This window comes from Eleginops maclovinus, chromosome 13, assembly GCF_036324505.1.
Source record: "Eleginops maclovinus isolate JMC-PN-2008 ecotype Puerto Natales chromosome 13, JC_Emac_rtc_rv5, whole genome shotgun sequence".
Lineage (NCBI taxonomy): Eukaryota > Metazoa > Chordata > Actinopteri > Perciformes > Eleginopidae > Eleginops > Eleginops maclovinus.
The window spans coordinates 21,967,535-21,995,411 of NC_086361.1; the positions used below are offsets into that span (position 1 = coordinate 21,967,535).

At 38.9% G+C, this 27,877-nt stretch overlaps 2 protein-coding genes across 3 annotated transcripts; both read left to right on the forward strand.

Moving 5' to 3' along the window:
* The first annotated feature begins 4,557 nt into the window (after positions 1 to 4,557).
* LOC134874983 (CMP-N-acetylneuraminate-beta-galactosamide-alpha-2,3-sialyltransferase 1-like) lies at positions 4,558 to 11,406 on the forward strand. 2 transcript variants are annotated; one of them, XM_063899311.1, is made up of 7 exons: positions 4,558 to 4,628; positions 7,403 to 7,690; positions 8,995 to 9,191; positions 9,799 to 9,966; positions 10,058 to 10,097; positions 10,236 to 10,355; positions 10,627 to 11,406. In XM_063899311.1, the coding sequence occupies exons 2-7, from the start codon at positions 7,442 to 7,444 to the stop codon at positions 10,801 to 10,803; spliced, it is 951 nt and encodes a 316-aa protein (XP_063755381.1). In that variant the 5' UTR covers positions 4,558 to 4,628; positions 7,403 to 7,441; the 3' UTR covers positions 10,804 to 11,406. The 2 variants fall into 2 exon arrangements, with proteins under 2 accessions (XP_063755381.1, XP_063755380.1); XM_063899310.1 differs by having other exon boundaries at positions 4,569 to 4,633.
* Positions 11,407 to 14,111: 2,705 nt separating this feature from the next.
* parp10 (poly(ADP-ribose) polymerase family member 10) lies at positions 14,112 to 27,818 on the forward strand. Its single transcript, XM_063898991.1, is given in 13 exon segments — positions 14,112 to 14,209; positions 15,962 to 16,137; positions 17,154 to 17,264; positions 17,267 to 17,395; positions 17,473 to 17,516; positions 17,518 to 17,704; positions 18,954 to 19,951; positions 22,859 to 23,071; positions 23,177 to 23,297; positions 23,377 to 24,348; positions 25,206 to 25,339; positions 25,503 to 25,677; positions 26,190 to 27,818. Coding segments are annotated over 12 exon segments (3,561 nt in total). The 5' UTR covers positions 14,112 to 14,209; position 15,962; the 3' UTR covers positions 26,492 to 27,818.
* The last annotated feature ends 59 nt before the right edge of the window (positions 27,819 to 27,877 follow it).

A 27,877-nucleotide genomic window follows, 5' to 3' on the forward strand; every position in this document is an offset into this window, starting at 1 on the left:
CAACTCTAAGACCCAGACCGGACTCCCCTTGCTGCAAGTAAAACTAACGGTGGCCCCTTGTCTTGTTTGATTGTGCATGTTGAATTCCTGAGCAACCACCTACCACTAACACCTACCTTTGAGTGAAGGTTTTGATGAGCCACTCTAAATCCCTGATCTTGAATGCGAACAGCACAAGATGAGTGCTGTTGTCCAGATTAGTAGCACTGACTGGAAACATCACCCGATGTGTTGTTTTATTTCCTACATCTCTCTCATAGCCCTTGGTTGGGCCTTGGTTGATTCTGAAACGGTACAGAGGATATAACATACATTCAATAACAGTTTATGATGTAAGAAACTCCAACAACTAAATGGTATCAATGTGTTGCTAACCCTGGTAAGTGGCATCTTCGGTAATGCTACTTATTTGGAAACATTTGTCCTTTATTCTCAATATCAACATTCAAATGAGTGCATTTCACTGAAGAGTGAAGCTGGTTATTTGCTCTACCTTATGACGATGTCATGAAAATCTATTAGAGGTCCGTAATGTGATCCATTCAAATTACCAGAGTTCCCCACCACTGCACAAGTCCTGCAGCGATCAGGGCTGGATCCTGGCATATCAATACTGAGTGGAAAAATCGGAAACAGTTTGTTCACAGTTTGATTGTAGACACTGAAGCTGCGTCTGTCAGTCTGTATTCTCTGAAACACACAACAACAAAAACAGATTTTCATTAACACTGAGAATGAGCTGCACCAGATTCACAGGGAGATGTGTCGGGGAGGACGGTGGCCTCCGTAGTGGTTATTGTTGCGCCCGTTTGGATGGTTTTGTTGCCTCTCTTCATATAGCCTTAGTGCCAACAGCGTGTGGCTACATAGCAAAATACTCTCCTGAGTGGATAACGTTATGTAATTCCTCCTTATGTGGCTGTTAATGTGGCTAGCTAGCTGCTTGGAAATCAGCTAACCTTACAAAGCAACCAACACCAAATCCACACGGTGTAGCAAAGTTACAGCTAGCTAGCTAACTTTCAGCTGGCTTGCTAACGCTATCAACAGTCAAATGCTGTCTGATATTTTAGTTAACCAGCCATCCAAATGACCGAGTGATTCATTTAAAACAATGAATGATGTTAAACTACAGAGCAAATATGACTCTGTCTGGCAAGCGAGGCAGCTAGTTAAATGTAGCCTAGTTAAGCTAAGGTTAGCGAGCTAGTTATAACTTAGCTGTGAGGCATGAATCTGGTGTTTTGTTTTAACTTCAGAGAGAGAGAGGGATTTGTGGGATGAAGCCCTCTTTATTATTGTCATTAATGTACAGTACACTGTAAAGCACACACACAAAATCTAACCTCTCCATTTAACCCATCAGAGTACTGGGAGCAGTGGGTAGCTGTTGCACCTCTCCTCCCTTTGTTAAACTAGCTTGTATGGAACGGGTGTTCCAAATAAATTATAGGGACATTAAAGATAGTAATCTTAATTATGACTTATTATTTAAAAATGTCGTTCATTGAAGATTTCAAAAGCTTATATTTACCCTCCACCATTTAAAGTCATCCTCTGAGATGTTGGTTTTTGGTGTCAAAAAGGGCTCAGGAGATGCCTTCATCATCCCACTCATCCACGGATCATACTCCGTTAAACATTTGTGACATGCACAAAGACTTTGGTTCTCTCGAGGGGCGAAGGACTCTTGGTACACAGAGGAGATCCATGAAGAAGAATGAAACACTGCAATGGCCGTGATCCATGTCAGGGTAACAAAAAACCAGATTGTTCTCTTCATCTTGGCAGCTCCACTTTCTTCAGTGAGTATCAAATCCAATCTGTGGGTACAGGTGAAATACATAGGTCAAGCTGAATACATGTAATAACCTGACAGCAAAACTAAGACATAGTTTCCTCTAATTGTCATAGTGAAACAAAAACTGGTGGTCACTTGTGTATGTGTGAGGGTATAGAAGGTTAGTCTTAAAGTTGAGTATTATTCCACCAATTAAACCAGTGTTTGAATGGAAGCTCGGACTGCTTAACTGTGCTGTGGTGTTCTGCTTCAGTTGTTATGTAAATGATGCTAAAGCGTAAGAGCAAAACAGAAATACGTTCAACAAGTTCTACAACATACACTCGCTCTATAAGTTCAACAAGTTCTACAACATACATACGCTCTATAAGTTCAACAACTTCTACAGAATATAATGAGTATGTAATATGAGCAACACATAAACACACATATTAACGGTAAAAAGGGAATGAATACAGAGCATACAGCCTGTTTTTATTTATGTTTACATATCTTTAACAATGTGTTCCTGGCAAACATTTAAGTGATTTAAAAAAAAAGCGATCCACCAACCAGGATTTAAAATGTTCTACTATCGAAACTATGACCTTAAGCCAAGTTAATCGTTCTAAACCCACCAGTTGAAACGAGTTAAGATAATGTTTCAGCAGTTTTTTGCAGTTACCTTCCCATAGTCTGGTGAAGTACATACTAACCTCCTATGAACCAATTCAAAATGATGGGTGTGTGCTGAAATTCCTGAGCCAATCTTTTCCAATAAAACATATTGTTCCCATTATTTATGGTTAATTATTCTCCAAGCCAATCCTCTATGGACTTTTCCAACAGCCCAGAACATTGAATCACATTGCTTTGAAATCCATATTTACAATGACTGTATTTTCTACATCTGTATTTAACTTATGAATGCCTAAAACCTGCACCTTATATCTATGCTTCTAAATCAGCCCTTCCCTAAATATATTTATCTATATTCATCCATTTATTGGCATAACTACAACATTGTTTGTCATTTGACTTTTGTTTTCACTTCACACTAAACTCTCTGGTTGGATGCAAACTGCAAACTGCATTTCTTTGTAATCTGTGATATAGCAATCAAGTTAAATCTAGTCTTGAATCTAAATCATGTTTTAGAAATGCACAATAGACAATGGAGGAAGGGAATGCTGCCTGCCAAAACCACTAGGCTTCAACAGTGGCAGACTGTAATAATACCGGCTATGAGTTTGCCTCTGGTGTGTATGACTACAGGTAACCCAGCATAAAGAACACACCCACAAAGCATCGTAAGCGAGACGGGCTCCGTGTTAAAAGACACATTGTGTGGTGTATGGACATCGCAGCAGACCTATCAGGGTTGCAGAGTGGACCAAGGGGTGTACTGGCTTTATGTGATATGCGTTTGACTGACCGGGTCCCAAACATACAAACCAATATTCAGTACCGATGCACTGACCTGTGAAAACAACAGTAACTACAGGTGGGAAGAAACTAAGTACATTTGCTCAAGTGCTGTACTTAAGTACAAATTTGAGGTTCAGTATTTCCATTTTATTCTACCTTGTACTTCTACTTCACTACAATTCAGAGGTATATGGTGTACTTTTACTCCACTACATGTATTTAACACCTTTAGTTGCTAGGCAGATTTGGATTAATGATGGTAAATATAATCTCCCTTAAATCAGACTTTAGTTCACCTGCAGTAGATCCAGCAGCTACCCTGCAGTATACAAAGCCATTCAAACTAGCTGCACCTTTACCAGCTCTGAGAACACTTTAATGATCAATCATTATAAAACATATCAGAGATATTATTCTGAAATGGACCAATCAGACAATGACTACTTTTACTGTCGCTACTTTAAGTACATTTAGAGGAGAGTACTTTCTACTTTCACTGGAGGAACATTTAGAATACTTTAACTGTGACAGAGTATTCCTACACTCTGGTACTTCTACTTTACTCAAGTACAAGACCTGAGTACTTCTACTTTACTCAAGTACAAGACTTGAGTACTTCTACTTTACTCAAGTACAAGATCTGAGTACTTCTACTTTACTCAAGTACAAGATCTGAGTACTTCTACTTTACTCAAGTACAAGATCTGAGTACTTCTACTTTACTCAAGTACAAGATCTGAGTACTTCTACCTTTACTGAGTACAAGATCTGAGTACTTCTACTTTACTCAAGTACAAGATCTGAGTACTTCTACTTTTACTCAAGTACAAGATCTGAGTACTTCTACTTTACTCAAGTACAAGATCTAAGTACTTCTACTTTTACTCAAGTACAAGATCTGAGTACTTCTACTTTTACTCAAGTACAAGATCTGAGTACTTCTACTTTTACTCAAGTACAAGATCTGAGTACTTCTACTTTTACTCAAGTACAAGATCTGAGTACTTCTACTTTACTCAAGTACAAGATCTAAGTACTTCTTCCACCTCTGAGTACAGTACTGGTTTAATCATATTTGTACTTCATTCAAGTATTTCCATTTGATGTTACTCTACTTCTACTGTGATTCATTACATTTCAGAGGGAGAAATTGTACTTATATATATATATATATATACTGTATATATATATATACAGTATATATATATATATATATATATATATACTGTATATATATATATACAGTATATATATGTGCTGGCTTGTTCACATTGTACTCTATGTGCTCACATCAGGTTTTACAAGCTCTCGCATTTTGCACCTTTTCTACCTTCATAGTTAGTGGGACAGAGGAGGCGGTGGTAACAGGAGCAGCCTCAGGAACAGTAACTGGACTTCTGTATTTCAAAATATATATCTGGTAAGGTAAGAGAGAAAACTATTTTAACTGTTGGTGGGTTTTGCACATATTTTATTATGAGCTTTCTACAGTATTCTACATGGTACACAGATTGTCTGTGAGCAACTGTATGAATCAAGATACCATAATAGCATATTAAGGCTAACCAATGTCTCTAACCATGTCAAGAACAGCAAATATGATGATTTCATTTGAAGATAAAAGGTCAGTCCTCTGATTTTATAAGGTTAGACTAAAACACTTCTTTGTGCACCAGTCAATCTTCAAATCAAACACAGAGTTGAATCCCAAATCAGATGTTTGTTAAAGGCTCTTGAACATATTTTGATTTATTGTCATGTGAAATATCATCTGTGTCCTTTATGATGTTGTTTATGGAGCTGCTGTGATACAAGATAACCTTTGTCAGATCAGAATCAGAATACCTTTAATCGTCCCACAGAGGGGACATTTTCATTATTACAGCAGAAAGGGCCACACACAGCTTAATATTGCACCCAAGATACTAAAAAAACCCACACAATTAGATCTAATTAAATCTAACACAGTAAGACTTGATCTGACAATGAACTATCATGTCATAGTATAGTTAATTTTGGTGGTTTGATAATTCAAGATAAGATGTACCTTTATTAATCGCCGTGGGGAAATTCAATAGTTAAAGCAGCAACAAAATAAGAATGAAAAACAGGACAGTGTGGTTCACACAGGCTAATGAAACAAAAATAAAATGACGTACAGCTAAGTCATGTTAAGACAGAAAACAGAATTAAGGACTTCAATGAACACGTATACATTTTGTATCCGGATTGTTAAATATATTTACATGGATGGTTAACTTGATTTAATACATTTACCAGCCTTTACCTTTAAGAACTGTAAGTTATTTTCCATTTCATTTTCATTCGTTTTTTACAGTAATTCATTTAGTTGGGGGTAATTGCAGGCTGTCCCATTCCCTTTATACGTCTTTGTTTTAAAAATATGTCACGGGACAGGTCTGTCTCCAAAGCTGCTTGGAAAACCAGTTCACAGGAGGATCACCCTGTACCATACTGTACATTCCAATAAATATCCAACAACTACAATAACACACAGTACCTCCAGTACAGGAACGAGCTGAGAACCAAAGTGCAACACACAGGAGACCAGGGAAAGTCGCTAACCAGCTTTATTAACAGTGGTTTTAAATGAACGGGTCTACGGGTACAAGACCAATCGGACAGTATGCGTAGGGCAGGTCGGGAACAGGGAACGGTTCAAGGAGTGGGCGAGACGGGTGACCCAGGTACAGGCAGGGTCAGGAAACAGGCAACGCAGGCTGGTCAGGGGCAGGCGGGGTGGAAACCGAGAGAGCAATCTGGGTGGTAATTCTGGATGATCTGGCTCGGGGGTGAGAGTGAAGGGGGCGTATATACTAGTGGAGCTGATCGGTGCAACAGAGAGTGAGACAGAAACAGGGTGTGGCTCCCAGGTGACTTAGAAATACCAATGATGGTCGTTTTCAGAAACCAAAGCTGTTGGTACACAGTGCAGTCGATTCAAACAGTAGTGTCGGAGCCATGAAACTTACAAAGTAGATGCATTTTGTTTTAAAGGTCCCCTCTTATGCAAAATGCACTTCTTGCTGTCTTTTATACATACATGTGTGTCCCCGGTGTGTAAGGAGACTCACAAAGTGTCAGGAAATACAACCCTGTCTCTTTTCCTCCTTACCCACATCTCTAAAAACAGGGGTTACAAACGAGCTGATCCGGATTTGCTGCTGATAGGACATCATATCAGAAATGTGGGCTGGCTTTACATCGAACTCCTGGCAACGTCCCAACGTATCATCCCCCATATACAGTGGCGAGCTGAATCCCCTCCGCAGCACCTCTGTGTCTCTGTGCAGGATGTCTGCAGGAGGGACTGAGAGTTGTTGTAAATATAATTCATATGCTGTCTCTGTTCTAGCGGTAAACTCTGAGAAGTGTTTCAGAAATAATGCTGGATGTCGTTTGGAACATAACGTGGGGTTTAATCACGGCAGCGTTTAGCTGAGTTTCTCCGTTAGAAACTTCTCTCTTCAGACGCTCCAAAGGGGCGTGGCCAGCTTCAGGTCCAAGGGGGCGTGGCCAGCTTCAGCTCCAAAGGGGCGTGGCCAGCTTCAGCTCAGCTCAAATTTAAAGCGACAGAATCAGCACTTCAGGAACAGGGCTGAAATAGAGGGGGACGAGGCATGCTACAATGGGTGATCTGTTTGGTGTTTTGAGTAAAAACAGACAAGTTTAGTATAGATATAGGTGTGTGTGTGTGTGTGTGTGTGTGTGTGTGTGTGTGTGTGTGTGTGTGTGTGTGTGTGTGTGTGTGTGTGTGTGTGTGTGTGTGTGTGTGTGTGGGAGGATGAGAGGATGACAGGGTTTGCTGTATTTTTTGTTGACCACAAACTTTATGATTGCTTTGATTATTATTACAGTTTCTTTGTCTATGTTGTACTGAGTTGATCATCATTATGTTCACAACATTTTTTGATCTTGCGACTTACTTTATTTCCCGAAGACGCTATAAGTAGTATTCTATTAATCATTTCACAACTACAGTTCATTACATCCAGTACGGAAACACTGACAGATAAGGACAGAGATTTTTTTTTTTTAAACATGTTGACTTCTTGCTAAGGTGTTGACTGAATTTATTTCCAAAGCGCCATCAGGGGGTCCCACTATAACAATGCATGTAAACTATGTATTATCTAGGTTCACCGTTCTATTTCTCACATATTGTCTCCACAGATTGGATGTGATCCTCCTTCAAGAACTTGAGCTGCCAAGATGAAGATGAAAATCTTGTTGTTGTTTTCCATACTGACGATCCCTGCCATAGTGGTGTTTTACTCTTCTTCATGGATCTCCTCGGTGTACCAAGAGTCCTTCGCCCCTCGAGTGAACGAAAGTCTTTGTGCATGTCAAAAATGTATGATGGAGTATGAGCCGTGGTTTAGTGCGTTGATGAAAGCCTCACCCGAGCCCTTTTTGACACCAGAAAACAATGTTTCATTGGAAGACTTTAAGTGGTATCAGGTAAATATCAACTTTAAAGACACTTAACTATAACTTCTGTGTTACTCACAATAATATTACAATAATGTTATCTTGCAGCTTTATAGGGGAGAGGATTAGGGCCACATGAAAAACAGTTTTTGAGATCTGATCAAAGTTATTTTTTCTTTTAGTTCTGAGAAAAAAGTCAGAATTCGACAAAACGAAATTCAGATTTTTTTCTCAGAATTAAGATATTTATCTCAGAACTCATTAAATATGAGTTGCTTTTGGCCAGTTCCAAAAAATAATTCACATGTGGCTCGAATAGTTCTAGGCGGGGCTTCGACCCCACTGTGGTCCCCATCTTTATTTTCCGTAATATAATTTAATAAGTTACTGAAACGAATGTTGTGACTCAAACAAATCTCAACACATATTAAGAAATACAATAAATACTAAATAATGTTTTTATTTCCCCAAAGTTCCTTTAATGGTCTGTATCTTGGGCCAAAGTAACAAATAAAGTATTATAAAAATTGCCCCATCACGGCCCCCCCAGTAAAAGTAGTCCAGTGTCAAGAGCACAAATCACCTTTTACGAAGTTATATTAAGGGCAATAATAAAACAACCCTACCTCTCTTCAATTTATTATCTCAGAATTAAAAGAGTATATGTTCTCAATCGTTTGATTTGAGTCTTTGTCTATCGGCAAGATGTTTATTTTGTAAACTACAATCCTATTTAAGGAGAAATAAACGATATAACAGGGAATGCTTGGCCATGTTGCCATGTTGTGTAAGATGGCAAAAAACTAAATGACGAAGGTCAAAAGCCAGTTGTTGATGTCGTATTTTTTATAAAGAATAACGTAAATATCAGTCATTGTCCTTCAATTTTTGTATTCCACTTCTTCCATAATACTAATTAGCTTGCGAAACAACAGATCCATGCCTTGAAGCTAAGTTCCAACTAGCTTGCTTAGCTTAGCTTAACTTGGCTTACATTTAGCTAATCTGTCGGTCCAATGAAACTATTTTGAGTATACTCGTTTTTTGCACGGTTGCGTCATTTATTGTTGGCTCCAATTGAATCCACACGAGTTAGTAGTGTATTATGGGTAATATCAGCTGGTGAAGTCATTTGTCAAGCTAGTCAGTTACAACACTAATATTTTGCTAGCGATAACATTAGCATCAACGCTACGCTGTACGCTGTATGGATCTGCTGTGGGGTGCTTTGTTAGGATAGCTGATGAAGTCATTTGTAAATGACTGGCTATAGCTCCCTGTGAATCTGGTCATTGTTAACGATAAAGAGAATCTGTTCTTGTTGTGTGTTTCAGAGCATACAGTCAGACCGACGCAGCTTCAGTGTCTACAATACAACAGTGAATAAATTGTTTCAAATCATCCCACACAGTAATGATTTCACAAAGCCCGGCCCCGATCGCTGCACGACTTGTGCAGTGGTTGGAAATTCTGGTAATTTGAAAGGATCACACTATGGACCTCTAATAGATTTTCATGATATCGTCATAAGGTAATAAATCATCGGCTTCAGTGTTAAGTGAAATGCACATTATTTTGGAAGATCAGAGGAATCCTGTCATTAGATTATATTACTTATATATTAAAGGTTCCCCTATTATTTTATTTTTCAACAATATATTCCAGCTCTCAGATAGATACAGAACCTGTCTCTGATTGGTTGAAACACCGAAAACATAATTGTAGCATCCCATAACCCCCTTCTGTTTCAGCCCTGTTCCTAAAGCGCTGATTCTGTGTCTGTAGCTTTAAATGCTAATGAGCTGCTGCTGGCCACGCCCCCTCTGAGAGGTGATTGGTTTGAATATAAAACAATGGTGCTCTAGGAGGAGATCCAGGTGATAATGTGGGCGGGGCTTACCTTGGCTGGTTATTGGCTAATGGTTGCACAAACCCAAAAAAACATGGAGTTCTTATATAGATGGATCAGGACAAAAAAAACGATATATATGGATTTTGCAAAAACAGGTGACATTTACGTGATGTTTCAATCTGCCACTATCGAGCAACATGTGAATCCATATTGCCTTGTTATGTGAAAGCTTTTGTCTTTTATCCATGATGAATGTACAAATGTAATATCCTCTGTATCATTTCAGAATCAACCAAGGCCCAACCAAAGGCTATGAGAGACATGTAGGAAACAAAACAACACATCGGGTGATGTTTCCAGTCAGTGCTACTAATCTGGACAACAGCACTCATCTTGTGCTGTTCGCATTCAAGATCAGGGATTTAGAGTGGCTCATCAAAACCTTCACTCAAAGGTAGGCGTGTCATATAATATGTGTGCACTGATATACTGTACCTGTTTTGAAGGAGAAAGAATGGACTAACACTTCATGTTTCCCCCAAAAGGAAAGATGCAGAGTCAGGGTTAAAAGCTAACAAAAATTTGGTGAGTATTATTTATCATTCCTCTCGTGTTTCCCCTGCTGTCTGGCTGTTCCACATTGACTTGTTTTGTGTTGTTGATACGACTATGAAACGGTGCTTAAATGTCATTTTTGAAAGTGAGACTTTAATCCTGAACCAGGTGATGATCCTCAATCCAGCTTTCATGAAATACGTTCATCTCAATTGGCTCGGGAGGAAGGGCCAATATCCATCTACTGGCTTTTTGACTTTGATTTTCAGCCTCTACATGTGTGATGAGGTCAGTTCCTTGTTATTCAGTCACAATTTGTGATAAGAAATACCGTAGAATTACTTGTTGGCCAATCAGCAAATGGTCGAACTGGCTTAACGTAGCTAAAGAATCTGGGTTTTTTTTGTCTGTTTGCGAAGGTTTAGTCTACTTTTCACTCATTTTTCATAGAGGTATGTTGTGAGGGTGTTCACATTTTTAACACGCTGCCCTAAAACTAGGTCATAAAATCTGTGATAACAGTTTCAAGTCCACATAACATTCACTGTTGTTTTCACAGGTCAGTTTATTCGGGTTTGGAGCAGACAAAAAAGGAATATGGAACCATTACTTTGAAGCTGTACAATTGAGTCTTTGGAGAAAAACTGGCAATCATCCTGGATCTGTTGAGGCCTCAATGATTAGGGAACTTCATATGCGGAAAAAAATTTATTTGTACAAAGGAATGTACCGGTAGGTCGGTCTGAAGACGAAGGGTTTGAGCTCGACGTGAAGCCTGGATTCAGAGGAACTGGAGGTGGAAGGAGGCCTGCGTCGAGTCGCCTGCCATGACAGAGCAGATTTACAGCTTTAACGATGCGCTGTGATTGGCTTGTGGGAATAGAGACGAGGGAGTGGGAGACTGGGGAGTGAACGTCCCGTTCTGAAATGTAAAGTGATTACGTATTTAAAGATGTACAAATTGAATGCAAAGGCAAAGGTTTTTTTCTTTTTAATGCCCGATTGTTTTTTGGCAAGTTGGTGTTTTACCTTTATTGAGACAAAGAGTTGCTAGAAAATATGTTTACTACTAATATAATAAGATAAGAGCCGGCCACTCTTAGTTTAGTTTTGAGTTGTATCGGCATTGACCATTGATGTGCTTTTATTAATTGTTTACATCCCCATGTTTAAGGTGCTGCTGTGACGTTATTATGCTTCATATTTTCATGAAAACAAATCCTGATTTTCATTCTATGTTATCAGAAAACTGGGACCCTCCTTGTATTGTTTACAATTCATCATGCAAAGATATATAAGATCAATTAGGAGTACTGTTAAACCATATTACCTCCATCATTTGTTTGAGCCCTCTGTAAGAAATACTGTATACATTAAAGGTATTACTTGCATTTGACTCAACTTATTTTCTGAATTACTCGCTTTGGTGTTAAAGAAGTCTTGTTATAGATTAACCAACCTAACAGAATATTAAGAGGTAACATTCACAGTCCTCTCCTGCTGATGTTCAGGTGTATATCAGTATGTAGTGTCTCTACTTTAAAGAGTCCTCTCCTGCTGATGTTCAGGTGTATATCAGTATGTAGCGTCTCTACTTTAAAGAGTCCTCTCCTGCTGATGTTCAGGTGTATATCAGTATGTAGAGTCTCTACTTTAAAGAGTCCTCTCCTGCTGATGTTCAGGTGTATATCAGTATGTAGAGTCTCTACTTTAAAGAGTCCTCTCCTGCTGATGTTCAGGTGTATATCAGTATGTAGAGTCTCTACTTTAAAGAGTCCTCTCCTGCTGATGTTCAGGTGTATATCAGTATGTAGTGTCTCTACTTTAAAGAGTCCTCTCCTGCTGATGTTCAGGTGTATATCAGTATGTAGAGTCTCTACCTTAAAGAGTCCTCTCCTGCTGATGTTCAGGTGTATATCAGTATGTAGCGTCTCTACTTTAAAGAGCCCTCTCCTGCTGATGTTCAAGTGTATATCAGTGTGTGTGGGAGGGAAACTCCTCTCTGTAGGGAACACAGGGATTTTAGCCTTTGCAGACCATTTACATGCACAGAAACCTATATAACACACTACAGGAAAGGGAAAACCCCAAATACATATAAGGGCCTCTCTAAGCTTCACATGGGTCCTATTATGTGAGCCTAAAGCAAACTGTTTGGGAATTTAGGAGAAATCTCTTGCTGCAAAAAGACCAAGATGTAGTAAATTAAAGTAAAAATGAAAAAAGGTTTATTTTTATGTTTTCTTTTTCCACTAATCAGAAATGTTGAGTACGCAAAATTGTCCAAACTCTCAAATTGAACCAGAGAATAAAAATCTAGTTTGCTGTATCAGAAGAACTCAAAACTCCTACATAAAGCTAAGTCCTGCATACTGATCCACCATGTATGGAGTCCGTGCTGCCTCCATATACTCACCCTATAAATCGGTGACTGAAATGTATGCAGTTTGAAATACTCAGCGTGGCCTTTTGATCCAATGTTGGCTTTAACGTGAGACTTGAAATACCAAAGAGTTTAATTATCTCCTGTCTATTACTTAATAAATAATAACGTACTGGACTGTTATATGGCTCTATGAGCCTGTTACATAATGCATTAAAAGTACACTCCTGCAATACAGTGATTGTATTAAAGGAAAAGTACAGAAATAATTATTTTTAAATAAAGGTAAAAGGGGATAAGGCAGGTAAAAGTACACACAGGGGTCATAAGAATAAAATAAAGGGGATTAATAATATTATACAATATGATATATCATTTCATAAAATTTGAAATCAATCAAAAATGTTTAGAAATATAATATATTGTATTATTTTAAAGTAAGAAAATATGATACAACACAACATAATATAACTTAAAATAAATGTATAATAATTCAAATGTGTAAAATATTTGTTTATTTCTGGTGCTAAAACATTACTGAATATTATACAATAAAATACAATATAAATTAATAAAATATAATCTTCAATTTTTACTGCTGCTGTTTATTTATAGGACAATTCAGTTGGACTGAATTTAAAACAAGTTTTGGACACTTTCACCAAGAAGTGCAGCATTATAGCACCAGCGAAAGAAATAACCAGGCAATTAAACATATAGATTGTATTTGTCATTTCTGCTTTATATATCAATATGACCACCAGCTCTGAGAACACTTTAATGATCAATCATTATAAAACATATCAGAGATATTATTCTGAAATGGACCAATCAGACAATGACTACTTTTACTGTCGCTACTTTAAGTACATTTAGAGGAGAGTACTTTCTACTTTCACTGGAGGAACATTTAGAATACTTTTACTGTGACAGAGTATTCCTACACTCTGGTACTTCTACTTTACTCAAGTACAAGACCTGAGTACTTCTACTTTACTCAAGTACAAGATCTGAGTACTTCTACTTTTACTCAAGAACAAGACCTGAGTACTTCTACTTTTACTCAAGAACAAGATCAGAGTACTTCTACTTTACTCAAGTACAAGACCTGAGTACTTCTACTTTTACTCAAGTACAAGACCTGAGTACTTCTACTTTACTCAAGTACAAGATCTGAGTACTTCTACTTTACTCAAGAACAAGACCTGAGTACTTCTACTTTTACTCAAGAACAAGATCTGAGTACTTCTACTTTACTCAAGTACAAGATCTGAGTACTTCTACTTTACTCAGTACAAGACCTGAGTACTTCTACTTTTACTCAAGAACAAGATCAGAGTACTTCTACTTTTACTCAAGAACAAGATCAGAGTACTTCTACTTTACTCAGTACAAGACCTGAGTACTTCTACTTTTACTCAAGTACAAGATCTGAGTAGTTTTACTTTACTCAAGTACAAGATCTGAGTACTTCTACTTTACTCAAGAACAAGACCTGAGTACTTCTACTTTACTCAAGTACAAGACCTGAGTACTTCTACTTTTACTCAAATACAAGATCTGAGTACTTCTACAACCTCTGGTTCAATAACACCAAAAATACATTTGGATAAAAACCAAGTTTTGGAAACCAGTGTGTTTCCCTTTAACTAAGGACGCCCCCTGCTGGTCAGCACGCAGCACAACACGGAAGTGTTTACCCTCCTGTCTAACCCGTTTGGACGGAACGTCTGTAGCATATGTTTTCCTTGTAGCACAGGTAAGTAAAGCTTAAAAACACCTGGTAGTCCTTCGTGGACATGTATTTTATTATTCCGTCGACTAAAAAGCGTTTGCAATAAACAACAGGTTCATACCGTTTCTAAAAAACTGTGGCTGCATAGTTTCACTTTCTCAGAAATACATGGTAAACTACGCAGCAGAAAACCAAACCCTGTTTAATGTAATGCTTGTGTAGCTTGTGTATATATGTATAATACTCTTGTATACATGTTGCTTTTTAATTACTGTAACATTTGCTGTTAAACAGGCCGAGCTTCCTGTCAGGTAGCATGGCAAGTCTCAGTGTGTGTGTAGGCCATAATCACCACCACCGAAAGAGTCCTCTCACATGCGAAGAAATCCTGGAAATAGCTGGAAATACTGTGGAAAAGCTGGTGTTAGGCTCACATTGTACTGTAAAACTGCACATAAGATAAAGGTAGTGTTGTTTTATCAGCGGAAAAGTAGAAGTAGAAGTACTCAGGTCTTTTTCTTGAGTAAAGTAGAAGTACTCAGGTCTTGTACTTGAGTAAAGTAGAAGAACTCAGGTCTTGTACTTGAGTAAAGTAGAAGTACCAGAGTGTAGGAATACTCTGTCACAGTTAAAGTATTCTAAATGTTCCTCCAGTGAAAGTAGAAAGTACTCTCCTCTAAATGTACTTAAAGTAGCGACAGTAAAAGTAGTCATTGTCTGATTGGTCCATTTCAGAATAATATCTCTGATATGTTTTATAATGACTGATCATTAAAGTGTTCTCAGAGCTGGTAAAGGTGCAGCTAGTTTGAATGGCTGTGTATACTGCAGGGTAGCTGCTGGATTTACTGCAGGTGAACTACAGTCTGATTTAAGGGCGATTATATTTACCATCATTAATCCTAATCTGCCTAGCAACTGAAGGTGTTAAATACATGTAGTGGAGTAAAAGTACAGAGTAGCCAAACATCACAACTAAACAACAAAAGTCCCTCAAAAATGTTCTTGAATACAATACTAGAGTAAATATACTTAGTTACTTTACACCTCTGTTGTGAAAGTTATCAGTAAACAACAAAACGTGTGATTTTACCAATATTTTTATTGATCCACTATAATTTTACTTTAAAGACGTGTTGAATTTAAAGCATCATTGCATGGAATTTAATCAACACACAGTCATGTAATCATGAATAGCCCCTCATACTGGTGTGTGGATGTATGGTACGGTTAAACCTTATATACTAACCAATATTTATTGGTAACATTGCAGTCCGATTTTTATCAACATATTTTTAAAATCCCATGCTCATCAATAATACATTTAATCAAACGTAAAGTGTCACGTGTTACTACAGACTAAAATTAATTATTATTATTATTAACTATTTATTGTCTTATGTATGACAGCTTGAGAATTATAGGACATTGTTATACAGAAGACGGGCTGCGATATTTACACGTTTATAAAAATGGTTTATCGGAGCGGAGAAATGTCACCTTGTCGCTTAAATAAAAATACAAAAATACAAAGAAAAGGGATTAATACTCCTCAATTATTTCCAATGCTCCTTTAGTTTTGTAGTGTGACCAATATTTAATAAAAAAGGAAATTGTAAATCTGATAAAATAGGCAAATGTCTGCAAGCAGAGCCATTAAAGGTATGTATTAATGAACCAATCAGGCTTGGATAAGGACTTTAGAAAGGTAAGAAACTCAGGTTTACAGGTATAACATAAAGTAAGCTTCAAACCACCGATTGTATTTATTTTTAGGATGCCGGTTGAAAGCCTGGAGCAGAGGACGGTGGAGGTGCTTGGGTTGCCTGCCGCCGTGGATGAGGAGCTGCTCTTTCTCTACTTTGAGAATAAGCGGCGCTCCGGTGGAGGAACGCTCGTCTCCGTGGAGAAGAAGGGGGACCATGCCGTGCTGGTGTTTGAAGAAGCAGCAGGTAGAATTTCTGCAGGACCTTTTGAAAGTATATCTGTTGTAGCTGCTCTTGTTGTGAAACTGAATGTACTAAATGTTTTTAAAATAAACTAATATTGCAGACAGGAAATGGCAGCAGTGTTACTGGTAACCTTTGGCTAATTTGCACTTATATATGTCGGACATTTACAGGATTATGAGCCTTTTTCTCATTTAACCTCTGGTCGAAATCCACATACATGATTTTGTCCTGCTCTGATTTACCTGAAAGACCCCTTTTTGTTTCGGAGGGGGTACAGCAGGGGTGTCAAGACTACGGCCTGGGGGCCAAATGCTGCTAACAAATCGAAGTTGATAAGAAAAAAGCCTGAAATAAACCTTTCATATTTCCTCTTATGATAAGCAATCTGAGGCTCCTGTTTAAAGGAATGAGCTGCAAAACTAAATAAATGAAACTTTATGGAGAGCTGTGATGTAGGCTGTTTCTTTCTTAAAGCATGTTGAAGTATCAAGCATCATTTACCTACATTTGATTGACTTTTCTAAGCGTAACTAATGAGGCAATATACCTGACCTCTAGTGAGGGGCCCAGCCCTTCGTATGTTTTCTGTATGTGACTCTCAGTGAAAACAGTTTGGACACCCCTGGGGTAGAGCATACAAGAGGCACTATATGAGGCAGCTATCTGGTTCTTTGCTCTCTTTGAATTTGTTTGACATTTATGCACCAACTTCATGAAGACACAATCAAACGAGCCCACTCACTTGCGGTTAAATGCTCGGGATAATTAGCAACTATATTTGAAAAGGGACCAACCGGACACTGCCCAGGCTTTGTACAAGAGAGCTGTTTGATGGCCGGAGATAACTTCAGAGATGCAGTGCTTGTGAAAAAGGGGCTTTAATCAGATCAAACTTCATCCAGGCGTTCAAACCCAACATCAAAATGAATATTCTAATTTAAGAAACAAATGGAAACAGTGGCTTTTATTAAAGTTCTGATTGCTCATTTATCCTTTGTTCCTCATCATTTTGACAGCTGCAACCCAAGTCCTGTCCCAAGAGCACCACGTCCTGCATAATGTCGAGCTGAGTGTGAGGAAGCCGGCCTCGAAGGACCGATGTAGACTCCTGCTGCGGGGGATGAAACCAGCACCAGCACCGAGATGGTCGAGCTCTACGTGGAGAACATGACGGGCTTGGACCTGCCTGACTACACCCTGTATCCCTCACCGGGGAGAGAATTCTTCCTCCTTCACCTCAAGCAACCCTTATCAAAAGGTGAGTTTCAGCCTTTAAAAACATTCTGATGATTGTGAAATGACATGCGGTTGTTTAACATATTTGTATTCCTGTAGATTTCCAAAACCTAAGTGCTCACATCTCTAAGAAGAAACTCGACTGGGGCGGTCGTAACGATTGAACAGGTTGATCAAACTGACTCGGTCCTGGTGGAGAACCTGCACCCTGGCACCACTGCTGACCTGCTGACTTTGTACTTTGAGAGCACGCGAGGTGGGGATCAGGATGTGAAGGAGGTGACGATGCTTGCAGAGGGAACAGCCAAGGTGTCGTTTGTCAATTATGAGTGTAAGTTTTGGAGTTTCCAACCTTTTAACCCTTTGGAGTCTCGGGGGCTAATTTGGCTATATAACCTGATAGTTGTTTTTCATTTTGAGATACTATATGAACATGTTGGACCCTCAATCACTCAAAAAACGTAAAAACGGATTTTGAAAATGAAAGTATTTTTGATATGGGTAACACAGACACGCAAACATTTTGAAAGCTGGAATTGTATACAGGGGATGTCAGTGATAATGTAAAAGTCTGATTGAGGTATCATGAACCTATACAGACATTTTATGAACAAATACCAGATGTTTCTATAGGCATTTTTTAATTAATACTCAAAGTTCTGTCCACCATGAAACAGAGTATTGTAGAGTATCGTATCTTCAAATCTGTAAATCTATCTAATTATATCGATAACTCTCAATGTTTGTCTGCCACTTTTCTTTAATCGCAGTTTCTCTTCGTCTCCCGCCGTCTCTCTTCGTCTATCTTCCTCTCGGTCTCTGGCCGTCTCTCTTCATCTCTCTTCATCTGTCTTCATCTTGCTTCATCTTGCTTCGTCTCACTTCGTATAGATCTGTTTACCTAAATGCCCCTCCCCTTCCTTGTTAAATGCAAGTTTCCAGCGTCTTTTTCCGCTCCGTAAAATGATCAAATACGGCGAAGATTTTAAAATATGCGCTTCCATTTTTCTAACTTTTGAGCACTTTAAAAAAAATATGATTGTATAAACTTTAAACCATCGTATCTCCGTTTGTACTGGGTCAATTTGGATGAGAAATAGAGTTTAAAGCCAGTACTTTCGACAGAAGCAGCCGGCAATTATGTCCGAACAGTGGTTTTTATGCAGCGCCGGCCGGCATGAACATTTCACGTGATGTGATCTCGCCGGCGTGACGGTCGACTCTTAAGGGTTAAAGAGGACATGTTCTGCTCGTGATCGTGTTTAGTGCCTCTACTGTGACATGTCTGCTTGCTTTAATGTTCAAAAAACTGTGAGAGAAACTTCCTCTGGAGGGATTTGAGCCTCTGCAGACCATTTACATGCACTCAAACCTATAACACACTGAAGGAAATGGAAAAAAACCAGAAAATTGCATTATTAGGAACTCTTTGAGATGCTGATGTCCTATCTATCATACCGAAAACCAACCGACCTACTGAAACGTTGACAAAGTAAAACTGCTAACCCAACTTGTACGTTCATGTGTTCTTTAGATTAAGCTTCAATATCCTTCAGTAATGTTTGTATTTCTTCCCACAGCTGTAGGCCATGTCCTGGCTCTCACGCACAAACTGGACAGTCATGACCTTGTCATGAAGGCCTACTTTGACTTTCTTCAACCCGCAGAAGGATTACCTTCACAAGACTCTGCGACTGGAGGACAAAATGTGCCTCAGAGGAGCTTAAAGGATATCCCGATGCAGACCAGTCCCCCGGCAAACAAACAGACTCCCCCTCAGATGAAGCCTCGCGTTGCCCATGAAGCGGTAGAAGTGGCAGCGGAGGAAGTCATGGATCAAACGGAGGACGTTGAATTAGTACTCTCGAGCCATGTTGCTATTGCTGACCCTCTAAAACTCTCAGTGCTTCAACACAGCACCTTTCTAAAAGACACTAAAAAGGCTCACCCAAATTTCACCATCCACATCAAAGACAATGGCGTGCACATTGAAGGAACTGACAGACAAAGGGTTGAGCAGATTAAACACAAAATATTGGACTGTTTCGGCAAAATGGCGGAGATTAATTTGACTTTTGAGCCAGAAGAGGCTCAGTTCCTGGCAAGAGAAGATGTGAAACAGCGACTACTTGAAACCGTAAATCAACCCGCGTCACCTACTCTGTACTCTGTGTCAGACTGTACGGTCTCGGTCACCTCCCTGTCCCTGAACTCTGCTAACCAGTTATCTAGCCTTATACAATCCCAGCTGTGTCACTTCACAGTCCCGGTGGATGCGGAGCTGGAGACCATGCTGTACTGCAGAGAGTGGTCAGAGTTCATGCAGGCTCTGAGCTTCTGCTTGGTGAAAGTGTCCGAACAGGGGGGGATCATCGATGGGTTCACTCTGAAAGGGATGGAGAGTGAGAAGCAGACGGAAATTATGGGATTTCTAACGACACCCATTGAAAGGGAGACCGTTATCTCCATGGAGCCAGGCAGGCTGAAATACATCCAGATCCATCGACACCAGCTGATGGCCGACATGAACCAGGTGTCCATCTTTCCCCTGGAGGCAGAGGACGCTTGTGGGTTAAAGGTGGGTGTTGCATCAGTATCATTGCAGTGGTATAGTATAAAAAAAATCCCCCAAGGCAACTTTATTCCTGCTTATCACCACAAGTGTTATTATTTTGGGGGAAATGTGTGGTTAATAGATCTAATTTACACAAAATCCAAGCTCATTTCTGAGTTGAAAAAGGAAAGAATGTTGAATATCTTTTACAAAATTGACCCCTGAAGACCACAGATGCTATACATTTGAATAAAACTCCAGGAGAAACTTATTATACAAGCAAACATGTTGTTTTTCTGACACTAACATACAATAAACCTTTTATACAGACAAAAAAACATTTGGGAACGGGTCAAATTTAACCCAAGGACAACAGGAAGGTTAGGGGACAGTTCGGATGGGTTTAGGTTAGGGAAAAGTGTAGCGCTACGAAGTGTAGCAGAGAAGAACAGCAGAGGAGGCGGAAGAGCGGGACCTCCTCCTCTCCCGGTGGGCTCTGCAGGCAGCTATGTACCAGGGAACCGTCCTATGGGAACCAGTTAAAAGACCTGGGATTGGTGGATATTATATTTGATAACTGACAAAAGTTATAAAAGTATAAAAACAATCCTGCAGAATAATGAAAACATGCAAAATGAAAATAAAGAGCTTTTAAAAAGGCAACACTGTAAGAGATAAGACCTTAATTAAAAGAATCCACATCACAAATGAATAATAAATAAGACGGATAGATAGAAGTACTTCATTGATCCCAATTTGGGGCATTTTTTCCGATGCAGCAGCATGAAGGAAAAGATTTGTAATTACACTAAAATAAAATAGCATTCGAAAAGAAAGTCAAAAATATACATTTGGGACAAAAAAATGTACAGAAATAATATGATGTACAGTAAGTGTGAAGCTGTGGAATATTAAATGTAGAATCTACAGTATGGTATAAATCCAGTGAAGCTATGGAGCACCACACTAAAAAACTAAATCGACACGGTAAATAAAAAACCAATAACATCCAGGTCGGAAAGTGCTGAGGGATCCTCATGGGACGGGTGCCGTCTACTAAAGGACCACGTGTGTTTTTCTGCGGGTGGGTTATAGGAGTCCAGATGAACTCAAAGACATTGAAAGGTGTAATAAATCCAAAGGGTGTTTGTGAGTTGTGTTGTTAGGCAGTAGGGGGTTGTTTGCCGTTGTTGGCTGCTTTTACACACTTACTTGTCTGATCCATAGTCAACGTCCAACAGCAGATAGTGGTCTCAAGTTAGGTGGAACAGACATGAGAAGCAAATCAATGTACTGCTTTGGGAGGGGACTAGCAACAAAAAGTCACTCAGCTACCTAAAAGAATCGTACGCTAGATTTAAAATATGACCTTGCCATCAGACGGCCGTTTTCCGACAGACAGCTGAACACTTTGGTGTTTGTAAAGCATATGTAGTCTCTGGGAGATGTTGTGTTCTTTTGTTCGTTCCTTTTGGGACTCTCCGTTGTCTGTGTTTTGTTTTTATGTTAACCTTCAATTCTTGCACATTTTCTTTTATTGTGTTCATGTTTCTGTGTTTTTATTTTTAACTTATCTTTTTTCTTTTGAAGCACTTTCTGAGTATTATTTCTGTGAAAGGTCCGTTACTAATTAAACATTATTATTATTATTATATTATTATTATTATTATTATTATTATTATTATTATTATTATTATTATTATTATTATTTTATTATTATTATTATTCATAATAATAATTATTATAATCATAATAATAATAATAATAATAATAATAATTATTATTATACTTATTATTATTATTATTATTATTATTATTATTCATAATAATAATTATTATAATAATAATAACAATAATAATAATAATAATAATAAAATTATAATAATAATTATAATAATAATTATAATAATAATTATTATTATTATTCATAATAATAATAATAATTATTATTATTATTATTCATAATAATAATAATTATTATTATTATTATTATGAATAATAATAATAATAATAATTATTATTATTCATAATAATAATAATAATAATAATAATAATAAGTATAATAATAATTATTATTATTATTATTATTATTATTTTATTATTATTATTGTTATTGTTATTATTATTATGATTATAATAATTATTATACTTATTATTATTATTATTATTATTATTATTATTTTATTATTATTATTATTATTGTTATTATTATTATTATATTATTGTTATTATTATTATCATTATTGTTATTATTATTATTATTATTATTATTATTATTATTATTATAATAATTATTATTATGAATAATAATGTTAATTATTATTATTATTATTTTTAATTATTATTATTATTATTATTATTATGTGTTAGAACTTTTTTATTTTTTATTTGTATGTATTTGTTTATTCCACTCATGGCAGTTATTTTAAAACAAAGCATGTACACTTAACACACATTTTATCCCACATGGTGGAAAGGAGCAGGGAGAAGGAGATCTTATTTGACTTTCCCCTTCTTAAAAGAACAACAAAAAGATGAAATGACCATTAAAAAAAAAGCTATATTCTGTCGCCAGAGTTGCGTACAAATACCTACAGAAACACGAAGCCAGAACACAATCAAAAGTCTTCTTGGTATCGTCTGATTACTTGCATACTAACACAAGGCGGCGGAGGGTCAGAAACCTCTGTGTTCTGCAAAATCAAACCACTGTTTTGTTAATGGAGTCTGGTGGCTTTTGAGGGACGCATTGATAACTGCTTCAGTTCCCACGGTCAAATATAGCCTGAACCAAACTGATATTGATTCACTTCTTTATGTTGGCCTTGTTTAATATACATGTTGCTGCTTCCTCATACAACCCCGCTTCAAACCATCTTGAACCATCCCAAAAACATTGTTTGATTTTACAATTCTTGATGTTCCTGATAGATCCACGGCCATGCCACCGCTTGTGAAATGGCCGAGGAGGTGCTGCAAAGCGTGGTGTCCTCTATCTGCACCAGAACCATCACAGTAAACGCTCCGGGAGTGACCCGGTTCTTAGAGGATGCGGAGTGCCAGAGAATCCTGAAGGAGATGGAGAAGAAGTTTCAGGTCTACATCAGTCTGAAGTACGTGCCCTGGCAACACCTGCCGCACCAGGTAACGACGGGACACAGCGAAGGGTTTCCTTTGGCAACATAAAGGTGATGCCTCAGCTGCTCCCTCTCCCGTCCGTCATAGATTGATAGTTTTTTTCTATTCCAGGACGTCTTTGACACGGCATGGAACATGATGTCCTGCAGAAACTTCCCCAAAGTGTCTCCAGATGGTGTTCCACAAGAATTAAAAGCTGATTCAACGCATACTAATCAAAATGGAGCTCCAGGTAACGGTAAAATCCATCTGTGTAATAATATCTCCATATTTCTGCTCAGTTTTAAGCATTTTCCTTTGTCTCCCTGCAGGTCTTTTAGAGTCTGCAAAGAAAAACGCCTCGGCCGTCGATGAAGATCTTGGGGCAAACAATCTTGATGACATGGATGACGTGGACTTGTACTCAGCAGAGGAACCCACCGCTCTGATGGACCAGGACTTTTCTGCGACAGCTTCTGATGCTTCCCAGCCCTCAGCTTCCCAACTCCTGCAGACTGATATAGCTATGGGCCTTTCTAGCGAACTTGAAGAAGAAGCCCAACTGTCTCTAGCCATCCAATACTCCATGGAGACGAGCCAGTATTCCCTGGAGGATGAGGAAGAACAGCTGCAAAAAGCTTTGGAGCTGTCAAAGAAAATGACCCAGCATGAATCGTCTTCAAGTAGTCCTGACAAGAGCCCGGCGGGGAAGAAGAGCTTCGATACTTCCCTGCAGGACACCATCAAGGCAGCCAACACCCTACAGCTGTTTGTGTTTGCAGGGTATCCCGCCGACCTGATCCGGGTGGACATAGCTTTTGGGAAGAGGGTCACCGGGAGACAAGTGGAGGAGAAACTGGAGAACAGGTGTGTGAGGAACTTGTCCGACTACCACAGGATATGTCTGGACATGATCAAAAGGAAGCACGCGGTGGACATTCAGATCCAGGGCACCATCATCACCGTGTCCGGCTTCAAGGACTTCGTGGCTGGAGGAGTGTTTGACGTGAAGCTGCTGCTGGATAAGATCTCCAGTTCTGTGTCTGAGCGGGAGATCCTGAAGAGCGTCCAGTGGGTGTATCACGACCCGGTCTCCTCAGACACGACTCCTTACTCCCCCGATGCCACTGTGTTCATCGAGACGGCCGTGAAGATGAGGCTGCAGAAAGTGGACATCCTGCTGGACAATCAGCCGCACACCATCAACTTTGAGAAGATGCAAGAGTACAACATAGCTACGGGGAAATCTGTGAAGATCTCCAGGAAGACGCCCACCTCAGGGGCTCTGGATGAGGATATACCAGGTAAAGGGAACTATATATTGTTACAGTGCTTACAGTTTGCTGCAGAATATTGCTTCTGTGTATTCAGAACAACAGTTAGTCAAAGATATCAAAGTAAAACAGAAGTGAATGCACAGTTTGAGCTGGCTAGCTAACAGTCACCAACTTCATCACATTACATAAAAATGATCTCCAAATCAGACCACAATAGAGATGTATTGGTTCTCCAGTCCGTATTTACTCTGTTTCCCTCCCTGTCAACAGGCTAAACAACGTTTTAACTCTATTATTTGAAGGTAGAATCATTTCCCCCTTGCTTTTGTTGGTGTATTCCTTTATTTTGGCCAAAAATGTTGAAAAAAGGAGCAAACACAAACCTGTTTTTCGACCGGTTTTCATTGATGAAAAAGCAACCTGGACAATTCATCTTAACAAAACTTAAGCTCTTCTCTCAAATATCATCTTACACAATATTTAGAATTCCATTTGGAAGTCTTCACCTGGATTTAACCAAGCTAATCAGTAAGAGCCTTCATTGGATAATTGCTTGGAAAGGTTGTTAATCAGTTTCAGAAGGGTCCAATTATTGCCTGCATCAAGCAATGATGTTTGCTTGGCGGGAAAATGAATGCAGCTCTGCACGGAGATAGATGTTGTGACATTGCAGCAGCTTATCGAAACCGAACGGGTGCTGAGCTCAAAGCTAAATGCAGGCCAACAAAATATTAGAGTGCAACTTTCTTTTTGGGACAGGCGGTGTACTTCTGACACATGTGGGGCTCCATCTCAACATTGATTAATGCCGTGCAATACCACAGTGACAAATTCAAAACCATAATCTCCATTAATTGATGAGAAACGTCACTGTTTTTTAACAGAAGAGGAATACTCTCTGCTGTCGAACCTACCCGAGGTATCCAAAGTCGACGAGGAGTCGGACGAATTCCAGAACGTGGTGAAGAACTTCTACGAGACCATCAAGGAGTATCACAGCAAAATCCGAATCATCAAGGTGAAACATTTGCCGGTTATCGATCAACTAACGATTTGGCGATTCTGTAATCGACTTTAAAAAAGTCCCACTATTTTCTCATTATTCTAACTCCTTCTTCATGTGGCCCTAATCATCTTCTTTTAAAAATGCACACGTTTTGCCCCCCCCCCCCCCCCCCCAGGTGGAGAAGCTCATGAATCGACTTCTGTACAACCAGTACAAGTTGAAAAAGGCGAGCGTACTGAGGCACGCCACGTATCCCGTGATCGAACAGACGCTCTATCACGGCACGAGCGAGAAAAGCGTGAAGGAGATCTGCGTGCACGGATTCAACCGGAGCTTTTGTGGGAAGAACGGTACGTGTTTGCACCATTCTTCACCAGATTTAGGCCATTTTTATCACTTAGAACAACCGAGGTCCTGCGTCCATTGTTATTGGCCCTCAGCTTAGTCTCCAGTATAGTGGAGTATGGCCCACACAATCACATATCACACAGCATTCATGTGTTAATAAGCCACGATTTTCTTTAAATTCAGTCAATTATATTTGAGAACTTTTTCCAACGAATCCTAGTTGATAAAAAAATAAACCTAATAACTTATTTGCATAACAAACCTGAAATAGATGCTTCATATTTCCCCTTATGTCCCCCTTTAATACAGACTGTGAAGGGAGAATGAGAAGCAAACTGTTTTAAGGGATGAGCTGCCAAACCTAATTTTGACTGAATGAAAGTAATCAAACCCTTTAAATGAAAAGCTGTGAAAAAAAAGGGCTGCTTTTCAGGAATAATTTCCTACATTTGATTGATTTTGCTAACTTATAACTCTAGTTGGGATATTCTGACCTCTTGCTCTCTGTACGCAGCCACCGTCTACGGTCAGGGGGTCTACTTTGCCGTCAACTCCGCGCTGTCCGTCCAGGAGACGTATTCGCCCCCAAATGCAGACGGACACAAGTATATCTTCGTGTCCAAAGTTCTGACGGGTGACTACACCATAGGCTGCCATTCGATGAAGACCGCCCCGCTGAAGGAGACCGACGATATCCCCCTCCGATACGACAGCGTGACCGACGACATCACCAAGCCCGGGATGTTTGTCATCTTCAACGACACGCAGGCGTTCCCTGAATATCTCATCACCTGCCAGAGAATCACCCGAGGATGAGGGATAATAACGAGGAGGAGAAAAAAGAACTGCTTTCATTTTCTGTCTTCATTGAAAAAAGTGCATTTGATTTACAAAGGGCTCATTTTAGTTAAGTGTACAATATTTTTTCTCATGATCAGAATTTTCAGTTTTACTGTTTGGTCAGTTGCTTCTATTTTATTATTTCACCAATTCTTCCTGATCAAGAGAAACTCAAACACCTGAACCCAGAAAGCCCATTAAATAACTTCAATCCTGTGCACAAAAAGGCTCATTGTGTGTTTTAGCAGTTATTGTATGTAATAGTTACACACTCCAATACAAATTGCTCTTGCTGTAAGAAGCCCTATTCTTTTATAGGGTTTTCCCTTTCCTGTAGTGTGTTGTATAGGATTCTGTGCATGTAAATGGTCTGCAAAGGCTAAAATCCTAGTGTTTCTCTTCCACACACACACACACACTCCCACGCCTGCCTGAAACGCCTCCGTTAGACTCCTTTGTTTACCTCCAGAACATAGTGACATCATTATGCAACACTTGTTCTTCTATTGGCTAACTCTGCATGACATTGTGTGCGATTGGCTAAGCGGCAAGACATCTGTAAGCAATTAACAGAGCCAGCCAGCTAACCAATCAGAGCGGACTGGGCTCTGGTTTCAGACAGAGGGTGAAAAGAGGTGCTGCAGCACAGGCAGTATGAGAGAAATAAAGAGCTGTCTGAACATTAAAGCATGGAGACATGTCTCTTAATATACATATAAGTGAGAATAAAAGGGCCGCTCTAAAACGTATCCCAAATATGCTGTGTTAATGCTTTTTGAAATGATTCAAGACATGCTGCTTCCTTGATACAGATATTTGTAATAATGTGACTATAACAGAGTTTTAATGTGCAATTATTTGGCCTTGTGATAGTGCTGGATGCGCTACTGTCTTACAGTTAGGAACTTAATGCAACAACAACTGTCATCGGGTTGTGACTACCAAAAAAGTCACAAGACCTAAAGATGATCCGTCTCCATTTAGTTTTTTGGGCTCAGTGGTTTGAGGTGCACTGAAGATATTTTTTTGTCATTATAAGAAGATTGTCAAGAGAAAAGCTCAAGCACAAATGTGGATAAAGTAATTACCTGGTATGTCAGAAAGTCACTGCTCTACTTTAAAGAAAATGCTTATAAAAAATGATAACACCATTTACAAAAATATGGAAAGTTATGCCTAAAATATATCTAGAATTCTTCCCAACATAATGGAAACAAGTTTTAAGCTTATCACATCTGCTGTGCGATCAAAATGATTGTTTATTCTTATTTTAATAAAGCGAAATAAAATGTTTTAAACCTTGTGTGCCATGTGATGCTTCATGCAGCACAGGGGGATTACGCATTGAAGTGCCTCTTTGGG